At 40.6% G+C, this 15,231-nt stretch overlaps 1 protein-coding gene across 4 annotated transcripts in view; it reads right to left on the bottom strand.

Annotated features, from left to right (window-relative positions):
- Positions 1 to 15,231, bottom strand: part of SLC44A5 (solute carrier family 44 member 5) — a 373,508-nt gene that overhangs the window by 87,580 nt on the left and 270,697 nt on the right. For all 4 annotated transcript variants that reach the window (XM_053693344.1, XM_053693345.1, XM_053693342.1 and 1 more), the window contains exon 12: positions 9,407 to 9,506. In XM_053693344.1, the coding sequence (XP_053549319.1) occupies positions 9,407 to 9,506 (100 nt within the window). The remainder of the gene's footprint in view (positions 1 to 9,406; positions 9,507 to 15,231) is intronic.

Here is a 15,231-nt window from a genome sequence, read left to right as displayed (position 1 = left end):
GCCATGGTTAACACACAGCAAAATATGCAATTGGTGATGTTGCTAAAAGTTCGCCGGCGAATAGTTCCCGGCGAACATAGCATGTTCGCGTTCGCCTCGGCGGGCGAACATATGAGATGTTCGGTCCGCCCCCTTTTCCTCATCATTGAGTAAACTTTGACCCTGTACCTCAGTCAGAATACACATTACAGCCAATCAGCAGCAGACCCTCGATCCCAGACCCTCCCACCTCCTGGACAGCATCCATTTTAGATTCATTTGGAAGCTGCATTCTTAGTGAGAGGAGGGACAGTGTAGCTGCTGCTGATTTAATAGGGAAATCGATAGCTAGGCTACTGTATTCAGTGTCCACTACAGTCCTGAAGGACTCATCTGATCTCTGCTGTAAGGACAGCACCCCAAAAAGCCCTTTTTAGGGCTAGAACATCAGTCTGCTTTTTTTTTTTTCCTGTGTAATCTAATTGCAGTTGCCTGCCTGCCAGCGTGTGTGTCAGGCTCACAGCGTATACTGTGCCCACTTGCCCAGTGCCACCACTCATATCTGGTGTAACAGTAGTGTACATTTAAAAAAAAAAAACAACACTTTTTTGACTGTGAAATAATAGCAGACAGCTGCCAGTACCCAAGATGGCCGCCAATAAGAGAGCTGTTTTGGGGGGGGATCAGGGAGGTTGGGGGCTAAGGGGGGATGCTACACCACAGCATATGTAATTTTTTTTAAAACCTTTTATTTTAGTACTGGCAGACTTTCTGCCAGTACTTAAGATGGCGAGGACAATTGTGGGGGTGGGGGAGGGAAGGGACCTGTTTGGGAGGGATCAGGGGGTCTGATGTGTCAGGTGGGAGGCTGATCTCTACACTAAAGCTAAAATTAACCCTGCAAGCTCCCTAATTAACCCCTTCACTGCTAGCCATAATACACGTGTGATGCGCAGCAGCATTTAGCGGCCTTCTAATTACCAGAAAGCAACGCCAAAGTCATATATGTCTGCTATTTCTGAACAAAGGGGATCCCAGAGAAGCATTTACAACCATTTGTGCCATAATTGCACAAGCTGTTTGTAAATAATTTCAGTGAGAAACCTAAAATTGCGAAAAAATTTAATTTTTTTTTAAATTTGATCGCATTTGGCGGTGAAATGGTGGCATTAAATATACCAAAATGGGCCTAGATCAATACTTTGGGTTGTCTACTACACTACACTTAAGCTAAAATTAACTCTACAAGCTGCCTACATGCTCCCTAATTAACCCCTTCACTGCTGGGCATAAAACACGTGTGGTGCGCAGTAGCATTTAGCGGCCTTCTAATTATCAAAAAGCAATGCCAAAGCCATATAAGTCTGCTATTTCTGAACAAAGGGGATCCCAGAGAAGCATTTACAACCATTTACGCCATAATTGCATAAGTTGTTTGTAAATAATTTCTGTGAGAAACCTAAAGTTTGTGAAAAAGTGAACAATTTTTTTTTTATTTGATCGCATTTGGCGGTGAAATGGTGGCATGAAATATACCAAAATGGGCCTAGATCAATACTTTGGGTTGTCTACTACACTACACTTAAGCTAAAATTAACTCTACAAGCTGCCTACATGCTCCCTAATTAACCCCTTCACTGCTGGGCATAAAACACGTGTGGTGGGCAGTGGCATTTAGCAGCCTTCTAATTACCAAAAAGCAACGCCAAAGCCATATAAGTCTGCTATAATGGCATGTCTGGCACACAGTGTTGGGGCAAGGGTCCATCTGACCACTGATACCTGGTCTGCAAAGCATGGTCAGGGCAGGTATATCACCTACACTGCGCACTGTGAAGCGGGCGTAACCCTTACACTACCTGATCGATACAACATCATACCTGATGTTTTAAAGCACGTTATTCCAAACAATTTTGGAATGTTAGGTGATTTATGCCCTTTATGGATTAAAACCAGACTCTGCCTCAACTATGCAATTTTCCATGTGAGTTTTGCCATGGATCCCCCTCCGGAATGCCACAGTCCAGGTGTTAGTGCCCTTGAAACAACTTTTCCATCACTATTGTGGCCAGAAAGAGTCCCTGTGGGTTTTAAAATTCGCCTGCCTATTGAAGTCTATGGCGGTTTGTCCGGTTCGCCCATTTGCAAACTTTTGTGGAAGTTTGCGTTCGCCGTTCGCGAACCCAATTTTTTAGGTTCGCGACATCACTATATGCAACCCTATATATTGTTTTATTTACAGCTTTTAAAGAAATGTTCTTGGCCCGAGGAGAACAGTTGTGTAAATATTAAGAAAATATAGGAGTAGATCACAATCTACCATTTGATTATTATCCGCATGTTACCAGCTGCCAGGGAGCCATTTTCGGTGTCACCGCGTTCACAATCAACAATTTTCATTGATTATTGTCACCACTTTTTAATTATTACAGGTTCTGCAAAAATCAACCTATACTTAAAGGGACACGAAACTCATTTTTTTCTTTCATGATTCAGATGGAAGAAGCTATTTTTTTTTTTAAATTTCATTTTTATTATATTTCAACATGTTTATACATTTTTAAGCAGTTTTCAGGAAACAGAGAAGGTTACATAAACAATGAAAAAAAAACAACCAAACAACCGTGAGGATTCAATAATTCTAACAATCATTCATCTCTAGAGTTTCCTATTGAATTATATTATTTCTATAATTCCTTAAACAAAAAACAATAACAAAGGAGAGGGGAAGGGGAAAGAAAAAAAAAAAAAATTTTAACAGAGAAAAACAGCACTATTTCCCTTATATACTTTATGCATACAGTCAACAAATCAAACCAATCTATTGTTTATACTTTTTATAACCAAGGGAAGAAGCTATTTTAAACAACTTTCCAATTTACTTCTATTATCTAATTTGCTTAGTTCTCTTGGTATCCTTTGTTGAAAAAGGTACCTAGGTAGTCTCAGGAGCTGGGACCAAGCAGCTGATTGGTGGATGCATATATATATACACCTCTTTTCATTGGCTTACCGATGTGTTCAGCTTGTAATTGATAATATAAGTAAATTGGAAAGTTGTTTAAAAAGTAAATTTATGCTTACCTGATAAATGAATTTCTTCTATGGTACAACAAGTCCACAGATTCATCCATTACTTGTGGGATATTATCCTTCTGCTAACAGGAAGTGGCAAAGAGCACCACAGCAGAGCTGTCTATATAGCTCCTCCCTTAGCTCCACCCCCCAGTCATTTGACCGAAGGTACAGGAAGAAAAAGGAGAAACTAAAAGGTGCAGAGGTGACTGAAGGTTAAAATCAAAAAATATAATCTGTCTTAAAATGACAGGGCGGGCCGTGGACTCGTCGTACCATAGAAGAAATTAATTTATCAGGTAAGCATAAATTTACTTTTCTTCTATAAGGTACAACGAGTCCACGGATTCATCCATTACTTGTGGGATACAATACCAAAGCTACAGGACACGGATGAACGGGAGGGACAAGACAGATGGCTAAACAGAAGCCACCACTGCTTGAAGAACTTTTCTCCCAAAAATAGCCTCCAAAGAAGCAAAAGTATCAAATTTGTAAAGTTTGGAAAAGGTATGAAGCGAAGACCAAGTCGCAGCCTTACAAATCTGTTCAACAGAAGCATCATTTTTAAAAGCCCATGTGGAAGCCACTGCTCTAGTAGAGTGAGCTGTAATTCTTTCAGGAGGCTGCTGTCCAGCAGTCTCGTATGCCAAACGGATGATGCTTTTCAGCCAAAAAGAAAGAGAGGTAGCCGTAGCTTTTTGACCTCTACGTTTTCCAGAATAGACAACAAACAAAGAGGATGTTTGACGGAAATCTTTGGTTGCTTGCAAGTAAAACTTCAAAGCACGAACCACGTCCAAGTTGTGCAACAGATGCTCCTTCTTAGAGGAAGGATTAGGACACAGAGAAGGAACAATAATCTCCTGATTAATATTCTTATTAGTAACAACCTTAGGAAGGAATCCAGGTTTGGTATGCAAAACCACCTTATCAGCATGGAAAACAAGATAAGGCAAGTCGCATTGCAATGCAGTTAGTTCAGAAACTCTTCGAGCCGAAGAGATAGCAACTAAAAACAGAACTTTCCAAGATAGAAGCTTAATATCTATGGAATGCATCGGTTCAAACGGAACCCCTTGAAGAACTTTAAGAACTAAATTCAAACTCCATGGCGGAGCAACAGGTTTAAACACAGGCTTGATTCTAAATAAAGCCTGACAGAACGACTGAACGTCTGGAACATCTGCCAGACACTTGTGCAGTAAAATTGATAAAGCAGATATCTGTCCCTTTAGGGAACTAGCTGATAGCCCCTTCTCCAATCCTTCTTGGAGAAAGGACAAAATCCTAGGAATCCTGATCTTACTCCATGAGTAGCCTTTGGATTTGCACCAATAAAGATATTTACCCCATATCTTATGATAAATTTTCCTAGTGACAGGCTTTCGAGCCTGAAACAAGGTATCTATGACCGACTCAGAGAATCCCGCTTGGACAAAATCAAGCGTTCAATCTCCAGGCAGTCAGCCGCAGAGAAACTAGATTTGGATGCTGGAAGGGACCTTGAATCAGAAGGTCCTGTCTCAGTGGCAGAGTCCAAGGTGGAAGAGATGACATCTCCACCAGGTCTGCATACCAAGTCCTGCATGGCCACGCAGGTGCTATCAAAATCACCAAAGCTCTCTCCTGTTTGATTCTGGCAATTAAACGAGGAAGGAGAGGAAATGGTGGAAACACATAAGCCAGGTTGAACGACCAGGGTACTGCTAGAGCATCTATCAGTACTGCTTGAGGATCCCTTGATCTGGACCCGTAACAAGGAAGTTTGGCGTTCTGACGAGACGCCATCAGATCCAATTCCGGTGTGCCCCATTGATGAATCAATTGTGCAAACACCTCCGGATGGAGTTCCCACTCCCCCGGATGAAAAGTCTGACAACTTAGAAAATCCGCTTCCCAGTTCTCCACTCCTGGGATACAGATTGCTGACAGATGGCAAGAGTGAGTTTCTGCCCATCAAATTATTTTGGTAACCTCTATCATCGCTAAAGAACTCTTTGTTCCCCCCTGATAATTGATATATGCTACAGTCGTGATGATCTTTGTGGATAGGGATGTGTAGATACGCATCCTTTAAGTCCACGGTAGTCATATATTGACCCTCCTGGATCATTGGTAAAATAGTCCGAATGGTCTCCATCTTGAAGGATGGGACTCTGAGGAATTTGTTTAGAATCTTGAGATCTAAAATTGGTCTGAAGGTTCCCTCTTTCTTGGGAACCACAAACATATTGGATTAAAACCCCTGCCCCTGTTCTGTTTTTGGAACTGGGCAGATCACTCCCATGGTATATAGGTCTTCTACACAGCGTAAGAACGCCTCTCATTTTGTCTGGTTTACAGACAATTGAGAATGATGGAATCTCCCTCTTGGAGGAGAATCCTTGAAATCTAGAAGATACCCCTGGGTTACGATTTCTAACGCCCAGGAGTCCTGAACGTCTCTTGCCCAAGCCTGAGCAAAGAGAGAAAGTCTGCCCCCTACTAGATCCGGTCCCAGATCGGGGGCTACCCCTTCATGCTGTCTTGGTGGCAGCAGGCTTCTTGGCCTGTTTACCTTTGTTCCAAGTCTGGTAGGTCTCCATACCAACTTGGATTGAGCAAAATTCCCCTCTTGTTTTGCAGCAGGGGAAGAGGTAGAGGGACCACCTTTGAAGTTCTGAAAGGAACGAAAATTATTTTGTTTGGCCCTCATCTTATTTGTTTTATCCCGAGGAAGGGCATGGCCTTTTCCTCCAGTGATGTCTGAAATTATCTCTTTCAGTTCAGGCCCGAATAGGGTCTTACCTTTGAAAGGAATGGCTAAAAGCTTAGATTTTGATGACACATCAGCAGACCAGGACTTAAGCCATAAAGCTCTACGCGCTAAAATGTAGAAACCTGAATTCTTTGCTGCTAATTTAGCCAGTTGAAAAGCGGCATCTGTAATGAAAGAATTAGCCAGCTTGAGAGCCCTAATTCTATCCAGAATATCATCCAATGGGATCTCAACCTGAAGAGCCTCCTCCAGAGCCTCGAACCAAAAAGCAGCTGCAGTAGTTACAGGAACAATTCACGCTATAGGTTGCAGAAGAAAACCCTGATGAATAAATATTTTCTTTAAGAGACCCTCTAATTTTTTATCCATAGGATCTTTGAAAGCACAACTGTCCTCAATAGGTATAGTTGTACGCTTAGCCAGGGTAGAAATAGCTCCCTCCACCTTAGGGACCGTCTGCCACGAGTCCCGCATGGCGTCTGATATGGGAAACATTTTCTTAAAAGTATGAGGGGGAGAAAACGGAATACCTGGTCTATCCCACTCCTTAGTAACAATGTCCGAAATCCTCTTAGGGACCGGAAAAACATCAGTTTAGGCAGGAACCTCTAGATATCTGTCCATTTTACACAATTTCTCTGGAACTAAAATAGGGTCACAATCATCCAGAGTCGCTAAAACCTCCCTGAGCAATAGGTGGAGGTGTTCTAGTTTAAATTTAAAAGCCGTCATATCTGAGTCTGAGGGAACATCTTTCCTGAATCAGAAATCTCTCCCTCAGACAGCAAATCCCTCACCCCCAACTCAGAACATTGTGAGGGTACATCGGATATGGCTAATAAAGCGTCAGAGGGCTCAGCATTTACTTTCATACCAGACCTACTGCGCTTCCCCTGCAACCCAGGCAGCTTAGATAAAACCTCTGTGAGGGTAGTATTCATAACTGCGGCCATATCTTGCAGGGTGAAAGAATTAGACGCACTAGAAGTACTTGGCGTCGCTTGTGCGGGCGTTAATGGTTGTGACACTTGGGGAGAATTAGATGGCATAACCTGATTCTCTTCTGACTGAGAATCATCCTGCGGCATACTTTTAGTAGCTAAAATATGTACTTTGCAATTTATTGCCCTTTCAGTGCATGAGGGACACATTTTAAGTGGGGGTTCCACAATGGCTTCTAAACACATTGAACATTGGCTTTCCTCAATGTCAGACATGTTGAACAGGCTAGTAATGACCACAAACAAGCTTGAAAACACTTTATTAAGTGAAAAAATAACAATCTTAAAAAACGGTACTGCGCCTTTAAGAGAAAAAGAGCACACACGTTCTGCAAAACTGCCTTAAAATACACCAATCCTTTCAATTTTTTTATATGATATACAAATAATGCAGCTGAGATTGCCCCACAAAGAAAGGAACAGTTAACCCTTTACTGTGCAAAACCGGATCATTACTAGGCCTAAATCCGGACAAAAACACCCCCTCACAAGGGCCCACCGGAGTTGGAGCTTGCTGCTTGATCTGCAATAAAAACTGCGCAACTGAGGCACTAAAATAGGCACTCAATGTTTTTACAGCCTAAAGGAACCGCACCAGAGCGGTTCCAAACTAGCCATGTGGGTTCTAAAACCCAAACCAGAAGCCAAGTGTGCCCTCAATAAAGTCACAAAAAAACGTTAATGAAAAAAACTCTTTCAGTTCCCAAAAACGTTAACAGCACTCCCAGTTCACAAAAACGTTTGCTCACAAACATACTCAGTGTCAACCATTTTTTTATTAGCCCCTTATGCAAGCTTAGTAATACCCCTCTATATCTTCTAGGATTACTGCTTACCCTCTCCCTCATGGGATACTGTCAGCCAATTCTGAAATACCACAGACTGTCCAGAAAAAAAATGACTGAACATACCTCACTGCTTATAGCATGAAAGGGTTCCTCATACTGAAGTTTCTTGTAATCCTCAGCCATTCCGTGGGAACTGCTCTGGATCTTAGTGACAAATGCTAAGATCATCAGCCTCCAGGCAGAAGTCTTCATCCATCTGCTGCCTGAGAGTAAATAGTACACACCGGTACCATTTAAAATAAAAAACTCTTGCTTGAAGAAATAAAAAACTAATATTTTATCACCTATTTCACTTTACCCTTCCTAGTACTTAGAGTAGGCAAAGAGAATGACTGGGGGGTGGAGCTAAGGGAGGAGCTATATAGACAGCTCTGCTGTGGTGCTATTTGCCACTTCCTGTTAGCAGAAGGATAATATCCCACAAGTAATGGATGAATCCGTGGACTCGTCATACCTTATAGAAGAAACTTATACTCTATCTGAATCATGAAAGAAACATTTTGGGGTTTGTGTCCCTTTAACATGTGCCAGTAATGTTTTTATGACCACAATCCAAATTCTTGACACTTAAAGACACATTTATCGGCCACTCTTCACTTCTAATATGATAAAACCTAACACAACACTACCGAGTACCGAAAAAGACTTCAGACTGTTACATTGATTTTGCTCATAGGCAAAACACCCGGCATATTGGATGATATGAAACCATGTAGTGAGATACCTGCTCAATCAGTTAAACTTAAAAAATGAATACTTAGGGCTCTTACACTAATAACAACTATCAAAAATCAATAACCCAACACACATGACCACTATACCCATAATGCACCTCTTCAAATCCCTTAAAAAGGCATGCACACATATTGCTATAGTTTTGGATCACAAAAGGTTAATTGCATAGAACCTATTAGCATCACTATACACCACTGATTTTCAAACCTTTCCTCCGGTCTTTCTAACAGGCCACATTTTGAAAATGTTACAAAGAAAATGAACTGTAATGGCACTACACAGATGCAGATGCAGCAAACAAAATGTGAAAGAGACACTAAAGTCAATTTCTCTTGATTCAGATAAAGCATGCATTAAAAACAAACACTTTCTAATACTTGTATTAATGTTTACTAGCATCAATTTGTGTCTTTTTATCTGCACACTTTGAGGCAACAGCCACTAATGAACATGTGCAATAATCCACAGTATATACATATATGCATTTTGTGATTGGCTGATGGGCTGGCTGTTCACATGTGTCTGTGGTTAGCTAATGGCTGTCATATGTTACAAGATTGAATACATTTCAAATTTGTCAGAAAAAAATCTACTCACTTTAAATTCAAAGTGTGTTTTATTGCATTGTCTTTTTATTATGCATTTGTTGATTTGTACACAATTCCACTGTATTTAATGGTCCTCTAATTTGTTTTGAAAAGGTTTAGAATTGGCTGTTATATTATTATATAGCAAAAACATTTTGAACTCTTGCTTGAGACCCGCAGAGCACTGCTGGTCCGAGCGGTACTTCAAACTGTGTGTTTAACCCATTTTTGGTGGATAAATACACAGTAGTGCAAGCTCGATAATCTTAAAATGACATGCTCTAGCAAATTAGAGGACGCAAATTATGGCCCTTTAAACAAAGCAATGAAAACTCCATTAGCAGTTAATGATGTAATATGATTGGTTGACATTATAAAACAGTAAACAAAGATTTCCTAAAGGTTTCTAAGATACATTACCTGCTTCCTTCCTGCAAAAGTGCAATTGCAATCCGAATTCTATTTCTTAGGAAGATCAACATCAGTATGATGATAACTTCAACAATACAGAGTATGATCACTAAAAAAATAAATAAATCACATTTTAGCTCAAGTCACATACAAAGATATATTCCAGGCATGAACTGTAATTTAAATCTTTTTGAGGCTTTTGTCAACATCTATGATAATATGAGGGGCTGAGGAAGGATCTGTATCGCAAAATAAGAGATTTCCATGATACTTATGCTGTTTGCTTGACATAGCCGCCATTTTGTTATGAAGTCCAGTTTATTTGTATTTATTTTTATGCAATTTTCATGGATAAAGATACGTTATAGGGCATCTAACTAAAGTCTATCATTAAAGGGACATTAAACTGCTGAGGACAACTACAAAAAAATAGTAACTACTCATTAAGTTATTGCATTTCATCATATTCCTGCAGGTCTTTTCAAATCAGTTCTCCAGTTTTTATAGCTTGAAAGTACCAGATAGTGAAGCTCCGCCTCTTCATACTGGGTGCTGCCATTTTGGAGCTCAAGTATACTCAAAGCTGACAGATCAATGATATTGACCACTTCTTGATAGCTGTATCATTTCCAGTTAGTGTGCACAATACATTGTGTGAGCTTTACATTGTTGTACTTTTTGCACAGTTTTATAGCTCCACAGTAGTCTTCTGAGGATTAAGATGAACAATTTCCTATATAGAATTTAAAAATATATAAGGTGGACTCTAATCTTGCTGCATTAACAGTTCAGGTTCTTATGAATGGCAAAGAACTGTCTATGCATTTAGATACAGGTGCTGCTGTATCTGTGATTACTTTAGCAGACTGGGAACGCCTTAACATACAGAGGCCAATAAAGCAAACAACAGTGAGACTGCAGACATACTCTAAATAGTTGCTAGTACCAGTGGGTTGTGTGACAGTCACAGTTATGTTGAACAAATGTAAGAAAAAACTACCTCTATATATCTTAGAGCATGGGGGTCCCCCACCTTTTGGAAGGGAGTGGATAAAGGCTCTTGGTATGCCTGATATTTATAAATACCCATGTCATGTGCTAAATGATAAACAAACTAGACTTGACTGGATTAAGGAGTTAAAAGAGAAATATTCACTGGTGTTTGATGGCCAGTTGGGGACTGTAAAGAGACAACAGGTTTCTTTAAAATTAAAAGCAGGAGCAACACCAATTTTTTTAAAGCAAGAAGTGTGCCATTTGCTCTAAGAGCTGGAGTAAAGGCTGAATTAAAGTGACTTGAGGAGCAGAATATCATCACAAGAGTTCACAGAAGTGAGTGTCAGGAAAAGAAATGGTGAGATCCGCATGGTGGGGACTTCCGCATGGTTCTTATCACACAGCTTGAAATAGATAAGTATCCTCTTCCTAGGATAGATGATCTTTTTGCATCACTGGCAGGTGGCAAGTAATACACCAAAATAGATTTGAAAAATGCATATCTGCAGCTACCTGTACACCCGGATTCTCAACCACTACTCACCATTAATACTCACCGAGGCCTATTCAGGTATAATCGTATGGTTTTTGGTATTGCACCTGCACCAGCTGTCTGGCAGCGTACGATGGATGAGCTCTTGGCTGGAATTCCTGGGACACAGTGCCTGTTAGATGACATGCTGGTGACAGGCAGATCAGAAGAAGAACACAAGGCAGTCTTGCAAAGACTTATGGAATATGGATTGAAGGTGAATTTGGATAAATGCCAATAGAATGAGTGCTGCTCAAATCTTATTGGCTGATTGGAACAGCCAATAGAGTAAGAGCTGCTAAAATCCTATTGGCTGATTTGAACAGCCAATAGGATTTTAGCAGCTCTAATTCATTTTGGCTGATTGAAATCTTTCAGCCAATAGGAATGCAAGGGACGCCATCTTTGATGGCGTCGCTTGCATTGAAGTTCCAGTGTACGGCGGCGACCGCATGAAGAGGATGCTCCACGCCGGATGTCTTCAGGATGGACCCGCTCCGTGCCGGATGGATGAAGATAGAAGATGCCATCTGGATGAAGACTTCTTGCCGCATGGATGAAGACTTTGCCGGCTGGATGGATCCTTCAAGCGGGACTTCAATAACTGTAAGTGGATCGTCGGGGGTTAGTGTTAGTTTTTTTAAGGTTTTTTTGGGTGGGTTTTATTTTTAGATTAGGGTCTGGGCAGTAAAAGAGCTAAATGCCATTTTAAGGGGAAATGCCCATGCAAATGCCCTTTTCAGGGCAATGGGTAGCTTAGGTTATTTTAGATAGTTATTTTATTTGGGGGTGTTGGTAGCGTGGGTGGGTTTTACTGTTGGGGGTTGTTTGTAATTTTTTTTTAGGTAAAAGAGCTGATATCTTTGGGGCAATGCCCCACAAAAGGCCCTTTTAAGGGCCATTGGTAGTTTATTGTAGGCTAAGGTTTTTTTTTATTTTGGGGGGGATTTTTTATTTTTATAGGGCTATTAGATTAGGTATGAAAAAAAATATTTTTGATAATTTGTTTTGATATTTTTCGTAATGTAGTGTTTTTTTTGGTAACTTACGGCTAGATTTAGAGTTTTGTAGTTAAAGACCCGCGTAGCTAACTCTGCATTTTTTCCCAACGCACCCTTCCAACAACGCTGGTATTTAGAGTTGTCTGAGGGGCTGCGTTAGGCTCAAAAAAGGATGCATTGAGCCTAACTTAGCTCCACTTCAACTCAATACCAGCGTTGCTTACGGTAGCGGTAAGCTGGGAAAACGTGTTCGTGCACGATATCCCCATAGGAAACAATGGGGCTGAGCGTTCAGCGTTCAGCTCCTAGTGCAGCCCCATTGTTTCCTATGGGGAAACACTTTCTAAGTCTGCACCTAACACCCTAACATGAACCCCGAGTCTAAACACCCCTAACCTTACACTTATTAACCCCTAATCTGCCGTCCCTGCTATCGCTGACCCCTGCATATTATTATTAACCCCTAATCGTCTGCTCCGGACACCGCCGCAACCTACATTATCCCTATGAACCCCTAATCTGCTGCCCCTAACACCGCCGACCCCTATATTATATTTATTAACCCGTAATCTGCCCCCCCAACGTCGCCGCTACCTTACCTACACTTATTAACCCCTAATCTGCCGCCCCTGCTATCGCTGACCCCTGCATATTATTATTAACCTCTAATCATCTGCTCCGGACACCGCCGCAACCTACATTATCCCTATGAACCCCTAATCTGCTGCCCCTAACACCGCCGACCCCTATATTATATTTATTAACCCCTAATCTGCCCCCCCAACGTCGCCGCTACCTTACCTACACTTATTAACCCCAAACTGCTGACCGGACCTCGCCGCCACTATAATAAATGTATTAACCCCTAAACCGCCGACCTCCCGCCTCGCAAACACTAGAATAAATAGTATTAACACCTAATCTGCCCTCCCTAACATCGCCGCCACCTACCTACAATTATTAACCCCTAATCTCCCGCCCGCACCGTCGCCGCTACTATAATAAAGTTATTAACCCCTAAACATAACTCTAACCCTAACCCTAACACCCCTCTAACATAAATATAATTTATATTAAACGAAATAATATTCCTAAAATTAACTAAATTATTCCTGTTTAAAACTAAATACTTACCTATAAAATAAACCCTAATATAGCTACAATATAACTAATAGTTACATTGTAGCTATTTTAGGATTTATATTTATTTTACAGGCAACTTTGTATTTATTTTAACTAGGTACAATAGCTATTAAATAGTTAATAACTATTTAATAGCTACCTAGTTAAAATAATTACAAAATTACCTGTAAAATAAATCCTAACCTAAGTTACAATTAAACCTAACACTACACTATCATTAAATTAATTAAATAAATTACCTACAATTAAATACAAATAAAAAAAACTATTTTATAATACAAAAAAACCCCACTACATTACAAAAAATAAAAAAATATTACAAGAATTTTAAACTAATTACACCTAATCTAAGCCCCCTAATAAAATAAAATAAAAAAAAAATAATAAAAGTCCCTACCCTATTCTACATTACAAAGTAATCAGCTCTTTTACCAGCCCTTAAAAGGGCTTTTTGCGGGGCATGCCCCAAAGTAATCAGCTCTTTTGCCTGTAAAAAAAATACAACCCCCCCAACATTAAAACCCACCACCCACATACCCCTACTCTAACCCACCCAAACCCCCCTTAAATAAACCTAACACTACCCCCCTGAAGATCTCCCTACCTTGAGACGTCTTCACCCAGCTGGGCCGAAGTCTTCATCCGAAGCGGCATCTTCTATCTTCGTCCATCCGGAGTGGAGCGGAACCATCTTCTTCCCAGCCGACGTAGATCCATCCTCTTCAAGCGATGCCTACTCGCCGAATGAAGGTTCCTTTAAATGACGTCATCCAAGATGGCGTCCCTCGAATTCAGATTGGCTGATAGGATTCTATCAGCCAATCGGAATTAAGGTAGGAAAAATCTGATTGGCTGATTCAATCAGCCAATCAGATTGAGCTTGCATTCTATTGGCTGATCGGAACAGCCAATAGAATGCAAGCTCAATCATATTGGCTGATTGGATCAGCCAATCGGATTGAACTTGAATCTGATTGGCTGACTGAATCAGCCAATCAGATTTTTCCTACCTTAATTCCGATTGGCTGATAGAATCCTATCAGCCAATCGGAATTCGAGGGACGCCATCTTGGATGACGTCATTTAAAGGAACCTTCATTCGGCGAGTAGGCGTCGGTTGAAGAGGATGGATCCACGTCGGCTGGGAAGAAGATGGCTCCGCTCCACTCCGGATGGATGAAGATAGAAGATGCCGCTTGGATGAAGATGTCTGCCGGTCCGGATGTCCTCTTCTGCCCGGATAGGATGAAGACTTCTGCCGGTCTGGATGTCCTCTTCTGCTCCATCGGATGAAGACTTCTGCCCGGCTGGGTGAAGACGACTCAAGCTAGGGAGATCTTCAGGGGGGTAGTGTTAGGTTTATTTAAGGGGGGTTTGGGTGGGTTAGAGTAGGGGTATGTGGGTGGTGGGTTTTAATGTTGGGGGGGTTGTATTTTTTTTTTTACAGGTAAAAGAGCTGATTACTTTGGGGCATGCCCCGCAAAAAGCCCTTTTAAGGGCTGGTAAAAGAGCTGATTACTTTGTAATGTAGAATAGGGTAGGGACTTTTATTATTGATTTTTTTTATTTTTTTTATTAGGGGGCTTAGATTAGGTGTAATTAGTTTAAAATTCTTGTAATATTTTTTTATTTTTTGTAATTTAGTGGGGGTTTTTTTGTATTATAGAATAGTTTTTTTAATTGTATTTAATTGTAGGTAACTTATTTAATTAATTTAATGATAGTGTAGTGTTAGGTTTAATTGTAACTTAGGTTAGGATTTATTTTACAGGTAATTTTGTAATTATTTTAACTAGGTAGCTATTAAATACTTATTAACTATTTAATAGCTATTGTAAGTATTTAGTTTTAAATAGGAATACTTTAGTTAATAAGAGTTAATTTATTTCGTTAGATTAAAATTATATTTAATTTAGGGGGGTGTTAGGGTTAGACTTAGCTTTAGGGGTTAATACATTTATTATAGTAGTGGCGAGGTCCGGTCGGCAGATTAGGGGTTAATACTTGAAGTTAGGTGGCGGCGACGTTGGGGGGGGCAGATTAGGGGCTAATAAATATTATGTAGGTGTCGGCGATGTTAGGGGCAGCAGATTAGGGGTTCATAGGGATAATGTAGGTGGCGGCGATGTGCGGTTGGCAGATTAGGGGTTAAAAATATTTAT

This window comes from Bombina bombina, chromosome 10 (assembly GCF_027579735.1).
Source record: "Bombina bombina isolate aBomBom1 chromosome 10, aBomBom1.pri, whole genome shotgun sequence".
In the NCBI taxonomy this organism is placed as follows: domain Eukaryota; kingdom Metazoa; phylum Chordata; class Amphibia; order Anura; family Bombinatoridae; genus Bombina; species Bombina bombina.
This window is presented reverse-complemented; position numbering and strand designations above follow the sequence as displayed.